The 17,246-nt window shown below is 44.8% G+C and overlaps 1 protein-coding gene across 4 annotated transcripts in view; it reads right to left on the bottom strand.

The window, feature by feature from the left end:
* The window catches only part of HDAC4 (histone deacetylase 4), a 1,308,595-nt gene that overhangs the window by 285,952 nt on the left and 1,005,397 nt on the right, over positions 1 to 17,246 (bottom strand). For all 4 annotated transcript variants that reach the window (XM_086956254.1, XM_086956256.1, XM_086956255.1 and 1 more), the window contains one exon: positions 3,669 to 3,802. In XM_086956254.1, the coding sequence (XP_086812380.1) occupies positions 3,669 to 3,802 (134 nt within the window). The remainder of the gene's footprint in view (positions 1 to 3,668; positions 3,803 to 17,246) is intronic.

Raw genomic sequence — 17,246 nt, 5'->3', positions numbered from 1 at the left:
AGGGTAGGTCTATTTAAACCTTCCAGAAAGTCATAACAGGGACTGTGAAAAATGATCATAGAGAAGGGATTTTCTTGTATGTGGTTATCAAAGCAACGTGTACTTTTACTGCAGCAAATTGAACGTTTAACTGCATGAGATAAAGAAGATATCAAACTATCACATTTTCTTGCCAAGACATTTTTATCATGTTTATGATGTTGAAACAATTACTAGAATCTCTTGCCTTTAAATGCATAGATGTCCCTGTTGAAAGTTTTTGGCTTCTCTTGTGTCCACATATTTGTGTGGTAAATTAACATGTCTGTAATGTACGATTTCAGTAGTAATGCTTCTAAATTTAAGGACATCAAGTCAGATGGTCATACTGCCCCTGCATCTTGGTTAGTAAAACTGGTTTGCATGGTAGCCTCCTGTGGGTTTTAAAGACAGGTGATAAAGCTCTGGAAACCACCAATGTCTTGGTCACACTGATGCTATAAGAATCATTTTCACTTTCAAGTAACTGCACTTTAGGTGGACTAATGAAATCAGCACGATTGAGGAAAACAGTAAAAAAAAATCTCTCTGAGACATTTATCAAAAAAGGCATTCCCAAACGTCAGTACAACATTGAAGTTTGGGTGTTTGGAGATGTTGCAAACCTGATGTATTTGAAGAAAACCCAATATTAGAAAATGCCTTCTAGAGCATTGTTGTAAAGAACCCATCTGTGGTTTTCTATGAAAAATTTGAAAAGTACCCATTTATGGTTGTCTATGATAAATCTAATGTGAAGTTCACTTTATTGTTTGAGGCTGGGCAAAGGAACAGCCCATATGGATAGGTTTCTCATTAAAAATCAGTACCAAAGTGTCAGATTCCACAGAAAGTGTCCTGGATCTGGTGCCTCTTTGCTTGGTGGGGGTTGTGAAATTCTGTCTGAACAAGTATCTTGCCCATTGCAGAAAAAGTTGGAAAGTCTTGACAGTAAAACGGACTTCCTTTCGTTCCAACAGGATGTAAAACCGGCACTGTCTGTCGGGCCACATGACCTGGACTGAAAAGTTCAGCAGGTGGGCTTCCCAAGTTACCAAGAAGCATCCATCAAGGCGGCTTGCTTCAGCAGATCTTAATGGAACAGGAATCCCTTCAGAAGCCTTGAACGTTAACACCATGATGGAAAGGACTGTATTCCCGATAGAGATAGATGAAGGTTTGCTTCCCTGATTTCCTCCCACTAAGGCTACTGATCTTCTAAACACTGTTTCACTGTTGTGTAACTTTGCATTAAGTACAATGAAGATGCATCTGACCGTGAGTATTTTGATGGGCTGTTGAGAATTTGGTGACATTTCTGAGAAATGGAAGTAAATCTCTTCAAAACAACATAATTCTCTTCTCACTGTACTCAAGGGTGCCCCTAGATAAGTGAGATTCCAGCAATTTCAGTTGACATGTACGTCTAGTTAATGAAGCTGAGCTGTAGTCATTTTGAAATCCTGAAGGAACTCTATACTTGTGTTAGCGTTACTCAAACAGTCACCTATTTTGGACTAGATCAAGGTCCTGTGTCAGCGAAGGCAAGCTCCCATCACAGCCATGCATTTTGAAAAACGTAGAGGATCTGATTTCAGACTGAAGGGTAACAATTTGTATTGATAATGTGTGTCAACCACTATCAACCTCAGGAACTTACTTTACTTTGTTGATACGGGAATATAAAAGTAGACCTCTTGCAGATATATTGCACACATCCAATCCAATCCCCAATGAGCCAACTGTTGGCAACATTGGGGTCCATGATTGGTTTGAGTTCTTCTCTGTGGACCTTTATGTTTGAACAGATACCCTTTCCTGGATGAATGACCTCTGATGTATGCTTCTGAAGGAATATTGTAACTCTGATGCACAAGAAATGTTCATGTTTTGTATTATTTGAAGGACCCATTTGACTGGTGTTGCCTTTAGCCTCTCTTTTAGATGGTTTGATAAACTCCCTACCTCTGAGTGGCACAGAGGAGAGGACTGGCTCTTCACATAGAAGGAGCAATGCTGCTGCTGTCCTCTACATTTTGCACATGTTCTTTGGCAAGAACGCAGCTGCTTCTGGCCTTTAAACTGTGATTGATAAGATCCTTGGGGGGATTGAATCCTATCTTCGATGGTAAAGAAATGCTACTAAGATATAGCAAACATAAATAATATAAAATAACTATAATACAAACTTTGAAATAAATTAATTCGACATTTTTTGCTGTGGTTACAAACACAATTTTCTATTGAAGCTAAAAGAAGCATTTATCGACCTACTGAACCGTGGCTATATAAGCTAAGCAAGTGTCAAATGTGGAGTAGATCCATCCATGGGGAACAGTTATATTTAAAGTTATAGGCAAAATAAATAATGCCTTTTAAATGGAAAGTGTGGCTATACAACCGTACTAAAACACATTCACACTGATATTACTAGAGTGCAAAGGCTTTACTCCACTGTATTACCACCGCAAGAAGAACTTTACATGAGAAAACTGGGCTTACCTAAAACATGGCATGTTACAATTGCACCTTACAGAAGGAAACAACTCTCCTAATAGTCATGGGACCCCATCAATATGATGTTATGGCTCAAATTAAACCCCGTTTACTCTGGTTTTAATACCTCTAAAAATAATCAGAGACAAGTGTCATGGCAGAATCCATATATGCAGAAACAGACTGTATGATGCTATTTATTTCCACTGTTGAACAGAGGGAAGGGTCATAATGGCACACTCTAGGTTTCACTTCTTGTGAGTCATAGCCCCACCCGCATACTCAACAATGGTAATAAATGGCTTAATACGCTTTGCTTTGTGATGGTGCATCGAAGGACAAACTACATAAAAGGGTGTTTAGGATCATGAATTGTTATCCCAGGAAGGAGAACTACTTTAATGGTAAAATACGGCAAGCGGAGTGGAGGATAGAGGTAAAAAGAAAAAAAAAATAGGGGCCCAAAAGAGACATTTTCCATTTTAAATACCATAGGTATTTGTTGAAGGGGCAAAAGAAAGAAATGGCTAAGCGAAATTACACCAAACTTGGCATTAAAGTAGAATTAGGATTGAGGAAGTGGCTTTACTTCGTTAGGTGTAAATCCGTTCCATAGTTTAGGGGAAACTAGAGTTCGAAATGTGTTTTTATAGGCGTTAAACTTAGTAAACATGTCAAATTTGGGAGATAGAATTAACAGTGATTATTAATCCATAAATGATCTCCGAATTCAGTTTCGCAAACCATTTACTAACCGAAATGAAAAGAAAAAAAAAATCAGACTGGGGAAGAGAGATTTCTCCCATTTTGTCTCAGTGAACCAAAAGTGCTCTGACTGGCTGCAACTTGAACACAACTGCTGAGGCCACTATTACCACAATTACAAGACTGGAGATTTCGGTCAGTGTGTGTGTGTGTGTTTTTTTTTTTAACATGTTTAGGTGTTATAAGGGATGCTGCCTAAGACTTAATTTTAACCTTTGTCTTTTTGCAATGAATATTGGATATTACTTTGCCAACAAGGGAGCTGTGGGCAAAGGTAAATTTCTTTGAAGTAGTTCTATTATTCCTTTGATCATCTTTCATTGGATGGCTCTGACAAGAGACAGGTTTGATCGAGCAGTGAAACCTTAATGTGATATTCAAAGGCTTACCTCACATTTCCCACGCAGACCTGTCTCCTGAAGCCGGGACCAGATGCTTTGTATCCTTCCGGCATGCTCAGGGTGGCTGTTGGTGTTCCCGCACGTGCACTGGTGTTTCAGCATTATAGTGTCATACACAAGACCTGCAGAAGTGTGACAAATATTGCTTTAGGCAGATGCCTCAAAAGAGATTAAGAGTTAATTCTTACTGTGCTTCCCACATACCAAGGACTATAAAATGCCACGTTCTGATCACAGACATGCAAAGAGACATAAGCCTGCACCCGGATCTAGTATGTCAGAAATACAAAGTATGTTCTCTCTACCTAATATTATGAAGGAGATCAGCAAAACAAAAGGCTAGAGTTTGGAGGGTTAAGTCCTCAGAACTCAGCCAGGATGTGGAAAAAAAACTATACAGGAAGCGTTGCCACCTCTGTGCAAAGCCCTATGCGCCGTCACAGGCTAGGTTGCTGTCTTAAGAAGACTTACATACAAAAATGTATTCTGTAATCCCAGCGTCTGAGCTGAAATGTAGGCTATATGATCAGTCAATTCTCTTCTCAGCAAGATTGGAAACAATACAGCAGAGAAGTCCTAAACAAACATCGGTTCTAAAGACAAAATTGGAACAATTATGGGATACCTAGAGATGATCCCCTCAGCTTCTGCTCTCCTTTTTGAGAGCCAGTGGATATGACTAATATATGTCAGTCTCTAGAAAAGAGACACTTAAAACGAGAGCTAGAAAGTAGTCTTGAACACTGAATGTCTGTTTTCAAGATATAAATCTTGAAGAGGCTCAAAAGTGAGATTTATTATATCAGCACTGCATACATAAGGTCTATATACATTGCAAGAACTGCATTTTGCATGGGGGCCTGGTCAAGCTGTCGACCAAGTTGGCCGCATGGCATTGAAGCTCCAGTGCCCAATGCCCCTATTATAGCAGAAACAGCATCATCCGGTAGCCCCCACCATTGGAAATGCCGCAAGGAAGGTACTTAATACTGTGGTGATGGAGCTGGGGACTGAGAAATCCTGCGCTTACCCCTCGTCAGCTGCCATTGATTCCTGTTGCCGTGGGGTTCGGCCCAGCCTGCCTCTGAGGCCCCGCGGTAATAGGGGCCGCGGGCTAGCCTGAGGCCAGAGCAACGGTGCTCTGCTGGGTCCCCTGCCTGCCTGTGCTGGCAAGACGGAGTAAGCAATGGGTGTTCCCTTGTTGAGCAAGCCAGACTGAGCGAAGACCAATGTCCGTAGCTGGGACACGGGTGAGTGTGGAGGTCGGCCACGATGCACGCGGCCTGGTGGAGAGGATCGGCGCAGAGGCCCACGTGGACAGGAATCACTGCTGCCACCTTCCCGGGGCCCAACGACACCCTCAGTGGCCCCCGCTGTGCTGGGATTACGTACGCACACCTGCCCACTTTGGAAGCGAGGCTCATGATCAAAAAAGGAAGAACTTTGAGCTGGGAGCTGCGAACGCAGACAAATAACACCAAAGGGGGCTTATTATATATCTGCGCTGCATCCAAACACGTCCACGTTGAAACGGGGGCGCAAATTAAGCAGCGATGAGACAGACAGTGCCGCTTAAGACTGGGGAAGTCACTACCGCCAATTAGGCAACCTCTAGCATACAGCGAGCAGTGCCTGGGATGCGGGTGAACTTACAAAGCCAAGAAATACTACGAGCAGCCAGGCGCGCAAGCTTGGTGCAAAGGCCCGGCGTGTCAACCCGAGCAGGCCGAATTTGATGCTGCCTCCTCACATCAGGCCCAGTACCATTCCCCACCGGCCCCCGGACTGAACCCACCAAACTGCGAAAACACACATACCCCTCTCTAAGCTGGAGCAGAACCCGCAGGCATTAGGAGCAGGGCCCTAAGACAATAGTGTAACACAAGCGACTAGCGCAGGAGGGGGCACAGTCACTCTCATTGCCCTCACCTACTGCGGAGACACCAACATCTTGTCCGCAGCACAGTCAGCTGGTACCCTAGTACATAGCGCTGAAATGGGTCGTGGGTGCCCCAAACAACACAGGCTGAACTTTGATAGGCCGGGCACATCAGAGTGCACAGACCAGGCTCGGGAGAACGCTTTGGTGCAATATCAGGGCACCGTGCTCTCCTACCCAGACCACACAGCTACAGTCCAAGAAGCCCGTCGCAAATTTGTAGAAGCCAAGCTGCAGCTCCGTACAATTGGCCTGAAGTACGCCATGCTGTACCCGGCAAAATTGAGGGTACTAGTGGGCGAAAAACCCCAGTTCTTTGACAATCCTGCTGACCTGTTGGCTTTTTGCAAGCAACATCAAAATAACGCCCGTAGGAGCCGTGCCCGGTCCACTGGACACTCCTCCACGGACAGCTTTCTGGGAGTGCTGAACTTTTCACCTTAGAATGATGGCCGCCAAATATACTTAACCTTGCTGGCTCTCGCCTGTTACGCTGCTAAATACTCAACTGGAACTGAGAAGATGAATGCAACATTCCCAAATGTATTAAATGTTTCTGTATACGTATTTTACAACTTACTTAGTTTAAGTAATGGGCATCGGAAGTCAGAGTCATCGCCCGCCTCTTACGGATGACTCCAAATAGTTTGTTCTGCGTTTTTTTCTTTTGTTTTGTATGTTAGGGTGTAGGGTATTCACCAGACCGTTGAGCCCAGGTGTGGGTGGTGGGTGCTGTAATTTTTAGGTCTCGTAGCGAAAACACAGCGCGTCAGCGCTGTGTCTCGCTAGAGATCTATTGTTAGGTCTCGTAGCGAAAACACAGCGCGTTAGCGCTGTGTCTCGCTAGAGATCTATTGTTAGCGACTGTGCTTCCCAGGAGACAGTCCCGGCCGCGCGCATCGCCTTGGAGCTGATTTGAAACTGGAACGCGCGCTGTGGCCAGGCGCTGTCTCCTGGGAAGCTCAAGCACCACACACGCATGCGCATACACACACACAAGCGCCCATGCACGCACGCACATACATACATACATACAGAGACACCCCCCTGACACATACACACACGCGCGCACACACACACACACACAAGTGCACCGAGGCCCCCCCTCCCCCGCCGTCACCGTCGCACACATACATACACACACGAGCATACACGCACACACACACACACACACACACACACAAGTGCACCAAGCCCCCCCAGCCTTTTGGAACTTACCTGGCCAATGTCGGGGACTCTTCTCTCAGCACGCGGCGCCCAACCTCCTGCTAACGCGGCCCTGGGGCTCCACACCGCTCACAGGAGCCCCGGGCCGCGAGACGCATTGACTTCGCCTGCCTCCGCCTGCCTCCTCTTCCGGTCTGGACGTGGCCCCACCCCCGTCACAGGCGACCGTGCCTGACTTCCGGGGCGGCCGCGGCGGGATTCCGGGGTGTACGGAGAGGTTTTCTGTTTGGTAGGTGTTTGTATCTATCTGATTGTATTTTTAGGTCTCGTAGCGACATGCGTGTGTGGGTCTCGCTAGAGATCTAAAAATACAATCAGATAGGAAGCAGAGATAATGTAATTGGAGAAAACGAGGCTTGGCTGCAGGGTGGGTCTGTCTCACCAGCGCTACATAAGGCAGCATCGAGTCTTTTATACATTGAGAAACTCCCGCTAAAACAATGGCTTGCGCAATAAAATCTTATGACTTGAATGTGTTTATTTATCCTGATGACAAGGTGTCCTCTATTGCGTGTAAAAATAAAGGTGTGTCTACAGTTTTAGAGTCCACGAGCAAAGACTAGAATTATTATATTTCCGATTGTTTCTAGCCGGGCGCGTCACCTCAGAGCACACCATAAAAGACGGCACAAAACAGTCAGAGTACAAATTTCATCATCAGCGGATTCAAGTGTAAGGCGTGGCCGCCTGGTCCGTCAGGTAGGTGCGGCCCGTATGTCACTTGGTGCGTGCTCCCGGAGGATTGCGTTCCATCCGGTTAAAGATATGTCCGTGACGTCGGCCTTCGCAATCTGTGGGCGGGTGGCTGCACCTGTGTAACTTCTTAGAAGCCGCTGTCAGCGTGCACGCGTAAAGCGTAATGTGGGAAGCGGAAGTGGTATGTCAATTAGCCGGTTCTGCATCCCTCACCCGACCCATGTGAACACTCTAACGGTCCAGAAACAGTTTCTAGCTAGGTTACCTCTTGTAACCTTGCTTTGTTTCAATAACTCCCGCTAAAACAATGGCTTGCGCAATACAATCTTATGACTTGAATGTGTTTATTTATCCTGATGACAAGGTGTCCTCTATTGCGTGTAAATAAAGGTGTGTCTACAGTTTTAGAGTCCACGAGCCAAGACTAGAATTATTATATTTCCGATTGTTTCTAGCCGGGCGCGTCACCTCAGAGCACACCATAAAAGACGGCACAAAACAGTCAGAGTACAAATTTCATCATCAGCGGATTCAAGTGTAAGGCGTGGCCGCCTGGTCCGTCAGGTAGGTGCGGGCCGTATGTCACTTGGTGCGTGCTCCTGGAGGAGTGCGTTCCATCCGGTTAAAGATATGTCCGTGACGTCGGCCTTCGCAATCTGTGGGTGGGTGGCTGCACCTGTGTAACTTCTTAGAAGCCGCTGTCACCGTGCGCGCGTAAAGCGTAATGTGGGAAGCGGAAGTGGTATCACGTTCAGTGTTGCGTCTTCCAAGCAGAATACTTGCTGCTACATGCAGAAAGGAGCCGATGCATTTCCCTTCTGGGGAACAGGGGGTGAGGACCTCCGTGCCAGCTGTGAATTTATCACAATGTCACATTCTCCTACGTATTTCTAATTTATGTTGTGCAACCTCTTAGTTGGTTGTCATATCGCAGGAGTTCATGTCTGGCAGGCTCAAAGAAGCCCTGACTTTTTGGCCAGCGGCCATTTCATGCTGAAACGTGTAAAGCTGCACGATAGTATGCAAAGTTAGACTTGAAAGCTGAAGAATGCAAAAATGCAAATGCCTAGAAGCCAGGGCTGTCTTAATCTTAAGGGGCTACAAATGAAATGGGACCACTTGGCATCTGATTGCATTTTGACATGTGTGGTTTTAATTTTCCCATACTTAACACGTTTTTACAAATCCAAACAAAAAGTGGTGACTAAAGATGTTCTAGGACTGTTCCAGTGCTTCATTGGTAATTAAAAGAAAAACGAAGGTCCCCAAAATTCTTTTGAGGCTTGAATAAGAAGCAATTGCCTCACACCTCTGCTAAATGAGGAACTACAAGAGAGATCAAACCCAGAGTTACCCATTTCCTGGTAATTCTTCATTTCTTGGTGGACTTTCAGGATCCAACTTGTAATGGGCTTGTTTATCCCCACCACTGCCTGTACGCCTAGCCCAGGTATCGGTAACACCCCAGAGCTGCCTATACATGCTTTTTTCTAACTCTTGAGGGAGAACTTCAGCTGGGGTGGGGAGGGGGGTCGGGTCAAAAATCTAGGCCATTTAGCAGGCCACTCATAATATGAGCTTAAGAAATGAGGAATTCCCACAGGAATCAGTGAATCTGGGTGTCTTTTCCATGGTAAATTTTCATTTTGGTTGGACTTTCACCAGGCTTGTTGGCTCCTTTTAGCAACTCAAAACTCTGGGTGACATAAAAACGTGATTCAAATGAAGCCGGTACCGGCCCCATAGGAATTAAGAGGCTTCTTATACTGAGGACCTTTGTTTGGAGTCTGCCAGCCTTGAATGTAGCAGTCATAGCAGACAATAAAAACCACAACGGAGGTTTTCAGTATTTATAGGGTGTGGTAATTACTCGGGGACACCAACACTTCACTTTGGGACACCACAACACCACTCTGGGTCACCACCACATCACTCAGGGGCACCACCCATCACTCGGGGACACCACCACATCACTCGGGGGCATCACTCGGGGACACCACCACATCACTCGGGACACCACCACATCACTCAGGGACACGACCCACTTCACCCTTCCACCAACTCAATTACAATAACTTTTATTTAAGTATTAAAAAAATGAAAAGCCATTGTTATTTGTAATATCAATACATCTAAGTCATGTAAATACAACTCATATTGCATTACAAATGCTATAGGTGTCACATTTGCAAATGTTATAGCTATTGGCATTGTCATACACAATGCCAATAACTCAAACTTTAATGCTGCGAGACCTATTGCATTGCAAATGCTTGTTTTATTGGGTTTTTATTATCTGCACATTCCTCTTTTTGGTCCTTGATGGTTTTTTAACCCCCCGTATTCTTCCCCTTCCACATGCAATATAGATGATGCTATACACCAGAGGTACTTATACATACATCTTCCCTTATGGCCATGATAACTGATGCCACTGTGGAGGCCAAGCTGATCACCTGGAAAGTGGAGGGCTTAATTCCAGGAAATGCAAGCTAGTACTTGCGTACCTCAGGAGACATAACATTAAAATAGCAATCCTACAAGAAACCCATCTTCCATCGTAATGCTCCCCCACATTTGCCTCTTCGTTGGGCCTCATAGATATTTTGCTAGTTACAGCACTTATTCCTGTGGAGTATGCCTCCTTATTGATCGTACCCTCCCCTTCACACACAAGCTTACAATATGAATATGGTACACTATTTCTTGGGGGAGTGGGGGGTGGGGAGGGCATCTGAACTTTTAGCTGGACCCCAGTAGCGGCTCCTCCAACCCCATACAAAATACAAAACTGCACGCTCAACGAGCAATGTGGGATTTAATACAATCCTTTGACCTTAATCATGCACAACATCTGGCGTTCGCACCATCCGGATACACCGGGATACACATTCTATTTGGCGCCACACTCTACCTGGAGGCGCGTAGACTACTGGCCCACTGATGCACAAGGCTGTCAGTGGATATGGGGTATAGAAATGCTACCCTGCATGCCGTCTGACCATGCCCCAGTGCTCCTTCACTTAAAAATTCCATATTCCACCGAGTGGGAACAGAGATGGCCCTTGCCGGCCACGGCCCTGCTGGATGCGCTGTATAAATCTGAACTACAAGCGGCGATAATTGAATACTTCACTCTAAACACAAGCTTAGTGTCTAAATATGCAACACTCTGGGACGCCTTTAAGGCCTATGTTTGCGGTATCTGCATATCCAAGCAGGCTAGGGTCCTGTGCTCAATACGTGGCAGCCTTGCCAGGTTGGAGGAAGACATGGCACGTATGGACAATTCACCAGTCACAACTAACAACTTTAACTTGTGCAGCGCCCTCATACAGGAGTTCAACAAACGGGAGGCCGTTCTATTGGGAAAATACCACGCAGCACGGTAAGGAGAGGGGGAGCGCCCTGTCAGGACACGGGCGCATCTGGTGCTCCCCCCCCCCCCCCCCCCCCCCCCCCCATGGGGGGGAGCAGGACATATAGCAGCGCTGAGACAGTCAGACAACTCAGTAGTAACTGACACTGCTGCTATAATATCAGAACTAACCACTTACTACCGGTCCCTATATGCAAGCAAACTCCCCAAAGATTTTACACAACACCTGGTCTACCTGGAGGAAGTTGCAATAGTGTGGCTCACCACTGGACATGTGCAATCCCTCAGTGAACCCTTCACCGTTGAGGTCACACAGGCAATAGATGCCTTAGATGGATCGAAGGCCCCTGGTCTCAACGGTCTATCAGGGGCATTTTACAAGCCGTTTAGGCAATCACTAGCACCACAGCTGCTCGAGATGTACGCCAAGGTGCTCGAAGAGGGCACTCTGCCCCCTTCCATGATGGAAGCAGCTATATCCCTCTTGTTAAAACTGGGTAAGGAACCTACTAACTGCACCTCCTATCGGCCCATCTCCCTAATAAATTTCGACAACCAAATCCTAGCCAAAATGCTTTCCACCAGACTATCACTTTTGCTGGACCAAATACTCTCACCAGTGCAATCCGGCTTCATTCCACATAGATCTACGGCACTAAACCTCCGGACTGTATTTTTGGTGATAAACAGGATAGAGCAGACTGTCCCGGCAGCAGTAGCCCTTCTCGACGCAGAGAAGGCCTTTGACTCTCTGGAGTGGTCATTCCTCACTGCCACACTCCGCAAACTTGGCATCCCAGCAAACTGTATTGCTCTGATTGCGTTGCTATACTCATAACCCATGGCTCGGCTCGGAGTGAATAGCTCTCTGTTCCCGAGGCACTCACCAGGGCTGCCTCCTGTCCCATCTACTTTTCATAGAAGCCATGGATCCCTTAGTTCGACATTCACAAGAAAAACACATGTTCCGTGACCTTCAATTTCAATCAGGACCCCTGCTGGTGTCTGCTGACAACATCATGCTTTTTATTAGACACCACAACACAAATTTGCAACTTCTTATTGATGAGCTATGCCGCTTTGGAGACATGTCCGGGTTGCAAATCAATGGGGAAAAATCGTAACTGTTCCCAATCACTGACTCGGCCAACCCAGAGGAGATGAGCTTCCTCTTCGATGGCCGATGGATACTAACAAGTATCTAGAAATTATCCTACATCGAAATAAGGAACAACTTATTCGCCTTAATTATGGGCCAGCCATAGGCCAGCTTAGCACGCAGTTTGAGAGATGGATCCAACTGCCGATATCTATGGCCGGAAGCATTGCCCTCATTAAAATGAATGTCCTTACCCATTTTTTATATTTATTTGTGAACATACCAATCCCATTTACAAAAACCTTTTTCATGCAGCTGTGGGACCTGCTTATTTACCTGGTCTGGGCAAGACGGAGAAAGCAAATAGCTTTGGATACATTAACACTTCCTAATGAATGAGGGGGAATTGCGGTCCCTGATCTGCACCTTTACTATCTGGTTGAACATACCCGGCATTGGTTTTATCCAGACGCCCGCACACCATACACACAGCCCGAGCGTAGATGCACTGTTCCCCTTGGGCATATCGCTTGACCCAAATGACATACAACCCCTATCCTTACATATCATCAACAGCAATATATAGGCGGTTATACTGCATATGTAACGATAACGAAATTAGGTGACATTTAATTGAATCAAATATGGACTAAACAAATTGGACTGGACATTTTTTCCAGCTATAAGTGTCCATCGTCTTGTTTTCTATCTCAGGTCTACTCACAACAGTTAAATTAGGAAACATCCTCAGTTATTTTCCCTGAAGAATAAACAATGCTCTCCAGTACGCAGATATCTACAAAGTACAGGGACTTATAAAAGGTCCCCGCAAGGTAAAATTTTGAGCATGGTCAGAAGCCCCCATTACTGTTTGTAAACATTAAAGGTCCACCATTTCGTAAATAAAACACCGCTTTGCTTCACAGTATAAACCGAAACATTGTCACCAGGAACAATAACTTTTGGGAATACTAAAGTGAAGCATCACTAGATACCACATATGTGAGTAATAGTCGGTCAACTTAATGCCATTCTCTTGTAAATCCATGCTGTATTCCTTTTTCTTTCTCTCTGCTCTATACTCTACCTATAAATAATAGGTCCCAATCTAGAAGATGAAGAAATTTGTACAATGTGTGATATTGATCTCATAGCTTACAATATTTGATGCTCTACATTAATTTGAATAGACATGTTATAGAGACAGTTATCTACTAGGACATGAGTATGCTTATAAATTGATGTTATAGAATACTAGACGTGTTTAATGTGAAAAACAAGTGAAACATTAAAGGTCAACATAGTCCGATGAAATCATAAAAGTTCATTGCTGCTATATATATTATGAAATGTAATTACTGACCCTTGAGTTTTTTAAGATGTGAGATTTTTTTGTACAATAGCGACCAATATATTTATATATGTATCTTATGTATTTTTTTGGTTTAGGTCTTTGTTGCACATTACCATGTCTGTAACTTGCGAATGCCGGTCACCTGACGAAGGCCACTGGCCGAAACGCGCGTAGTTCCATTCCACCGCATTGCCTTCCTCTAACTCTCCATCGACCGAATATATCGTATAGCACTTTTTATTTTTCCTTTTTTTGTATTGTTATGTGAATATATGTAATGTATGTATTTGAATGTAATTTTTGTGAATAATATATAACTTATATAAAAAAACTTTAAAAAATGATGAATAATATAGAAGGAGAAAAAAAACTATAAATAAAATGGTTCCTAAATTTTGATTTATCATTTTGTCTCAGCCAATAATCATTCAAGGTCGCACAATACTATGAATATATGTATTATGAGGGCGGTACAGTAATAATTGGTTTGCTATATAATTCCTTTCCCTAATTGTATACAACCCCTATCCACCACCTGCTGGGCCTGGAGTAGATTGAGCCGGTTACTGGGTGCCGGATCTCTATACTAGCCAGGCCTCCTACTGCAACAGAATTATACCGCTCACCTCTGAGACTATGGTTCATGCACCCTCAATAAGCTTCAACTATGCACCAATCTTTTCCCTATTCCCTGATGGACAGACAATAACAATATCGGACCTGTCCACACAAACTGTGATGTCCTACATGGATAAATTCATGGCAACCAGAGTGCTCCGTGCTCTCCGCTCGGCCAAACCTTCTTTCCCTTCTCCTCCTGAATAGTTCACAGCATTTACGCTGCTCATAACAGAAAAAGATGTGGTCCATTTGGTCACCAAGCTGTACCGGGCGTGTATGTCCCTTAAACAAGTGTGGGTCAGGGGAGTGCGACGCCGCTGGGAGGAGGACCTGGGTCAACCATTGACTGACAAGGAATGGACTTATAGCCATGAACAAATAAAGAGAGTATGAATGAATGAATGAATGAATGAGATTTATATAGCGCACGACTTACCCTGGGGCATCTCAGCGCTTGCTTAGGGAACCCGTCCTGGTATTCCCCTGTGAGATACCCTGGTAGGGTATCCACAAGGTGAAAGCCAGGCATCCCACCGCGAGGGGCCGTTGTGGAGATTAAGCGAGCTATTGCCCAGAGTCGCAGAGTGTGAACCCGTGAGTCGAGAAGGCACCGGAGCGAGAATTAACGAGTCCGTGGAATTTTTGAGCCCAAGACCCGCCGAGGCGGGGAATTGAACCCTGGTCCCGGGCCGAACTCAAGCTCCAGGTCTGCCGCCTCTAACCCCTGAGCCACACTTCTCCACTAACCATAGACATAAATTGCTTCACTTCAAGTTTATACACCGGATCAACATTACCCCGCAACAACTGACCAAATATGAGCCCACAGAATCGTCAAGCTGTCCAAAATGGCAAGCTTTTGACGCACATTTTACACATATGACATGGACCCCTATAGCCGCATACTGGATGGATGTGTTCAAAACGGTCATTGACAATTTCCATGCCGCTCCCCTCTACACGCTGCTCCCCCTCTCTCCCAAAGGACACCAATTTACTTACCTGTAACTTTGGTTCTCCCGTGTTGGAAACTTTCATTGATTACCATGCTTGTATCATTCCCCGTCGTCGGAATGAACCCTTCTGAACCTCACATTTTGGTAGCCGTTATATAACCAGACCACTAAAGATGCTAGAGGCTGAGCTTTCCCAGGGGAGTAGGGTGGGTCGGATGGGAATCTATGAAAATTTCCAATATTGGAACTTTAATAGATTCCATGCTTGTAACAGAGTAGCTAGCAGTTATCAGCACATTTTTGGAACCATGATCATTATAAAATCCAGAACAAAGCAATAGCACATGTATCATAATGACAATTTCAATGGTCAATCAACACTCTTCGAAACCATAGAAAATATAGAGACATGAGCTTCAAAAATGTGCAAGAGATGAAAAAACAGTAACATGGAAGGAGGGATGAAAGGGAAAGCTCACCGCTACTGAAAGAGGTTCCTCAGACCTGTCTGGCCCAATGCTGTGTCACTCTTCGTTGCAGAATCCAGGCAGTAATGCCTTGTAAATGTAGGAGTACTGCTCCAGGTCACTGCCCTGCAGATCTCTCGGATAGGAACTCCGGTAAAGAGGGCTGCCGAAGAAGAAATCGCCCTCGTGGAGTGAGCATGGACCCGCCCTTAGAGGCTGCTCTGTGACAATATTGGATAGCGCTGGTAATCCAACAAGCAATCCCCTGCTTGGAAAGGAGAAACCCCTTACAAGGGCCACTAAAGGACAAAAATAGTTGAGGAGACTTCCCGAAGTCGTTGGTAGGTTGGAGAAAGAATTTCAGGCACCTCTGCATGCCCAGTGAGTGGAGTGCCTTTTCTGCCGGAGAAGTAGGATGAGGGAAAAAAGATTTGAACATGACCGGCTCATTCAAATGAAAGTCCGAAGGCTCTTTCGGTATGAACTTTGGGTTGGTGCGCAGAATCACTGTACCCTTTTTAAACTGGAGAAAAGGTTCCTGGATGGCGAGAGCCTGCAATTCACCCACTCTTCTAGCCGAAGTCAAGGCCAGTGGAAGAGCTACCATCCAGGAGAAAAATTTCAAATCCACCCGGTGAACAGGTTCGAAGGGATGCTTCATGAGCTGGGTGAGAACCAAGTTAAGGTGCCAAAGAGGAGGAGGAGGAGGAGGCTTGACCGGCGGAAAGATTCTGAAAAAGCCCTTGAGAAACTGTTTAATGATCCCTGCCGACCAGAGAGAAGGGCCAGAGGATGTGCGTCTGAAGCGAGAGACGGCGGCAAGATGCACCTTGATGGAAGAGTGAGCCAGCCCCTATTTTGCTAATGAAAGAATATAAGGTAGAACTTCATGCGGCTCAGAAGAACAAGCATTAATGAGTGGGTGGATGTGTATGTAGATGTTGGAATTACCTAATAAGTTGTTGTAATTGGTATTGGTTTCTCCTTTTTTAAGAAAATTTTAGTTTCTATTTTTGAATGTGTGTGTCAAAGGTTATTTTGTGCTGATAGGAGGTCTGCCACTTTGTTACAAGGATGTTGTCTTCAGTGATGTCATTTGAGATGTCATCAGTGATGTCATGAGTGATGTCACTGACCATGTCATGAGTGACGTAATATGTGACGTCATTAGCAGTGCATTGCACGCGCAAGTTATAGTGAGTCCAACTAACTATAACGTGGGAATTTCAATGGTTTTATGCGAGTAAAATTTCCACCTAACTATAACTGGTGTGAAACCTATGGTTTTTTCAGCGAATTTAATAGGTTTTTTAAATGCTAATTCCTAACTATAACAGGTGTGAAACCTATGGTTTTTTCAGTGAATATATATATATATATATATATATATATATATATATATATATATATATATATATATATATATATATATATATATATATATATATATATCTTCAATGAAGAACGGACCCAGCCAGCTCCAATTCGCAACCCGAGGGTCAGAAGCACCACAGCACAAACGGGGTCCAACACTCGTTTTTCAGGTAAGTTTTTTTATTATTTCAACACCATCGTGCAGACAAGGAGGACGGTCAACGCGTTTCGGCGGTTGCCTTCGACTGAACCATAGAGTCCTGCAGTCCAAACAGTCCATTTAAAGTGCAAAGTGCTTAAAGTCCCTTATTCATTTCCATTAAAAAACAGACTAGACTGTTAACGCTTCTAATCACGTGCTTTTCAGTGGCCAGTTTAGACAATTTGAGGAAATTTTCAGGCAGATTCGTCAACCGACGCCAAAGTTATTCACAATAGAATTGTGAGATTTTGC

The sequence above is a fragment of the Lissotriton vulgaris genome, chromosome 2_1 (genome assembly GCF_964263255.1).
Source record: "Lissotriton vulgaris chromosome 2_1, aLisVul1.2, whole genome shotgun sequence".
Classification (NCBI taxonomy): Eukaryota; Metazoa; Chordata; class Amphibia; order Caudata; family Salamandridae; genus Lissotriton; species Lissotriton vulgaris.
This window is presented reverse-complemented; position numbering and strand designations above follow the sequence as displayed.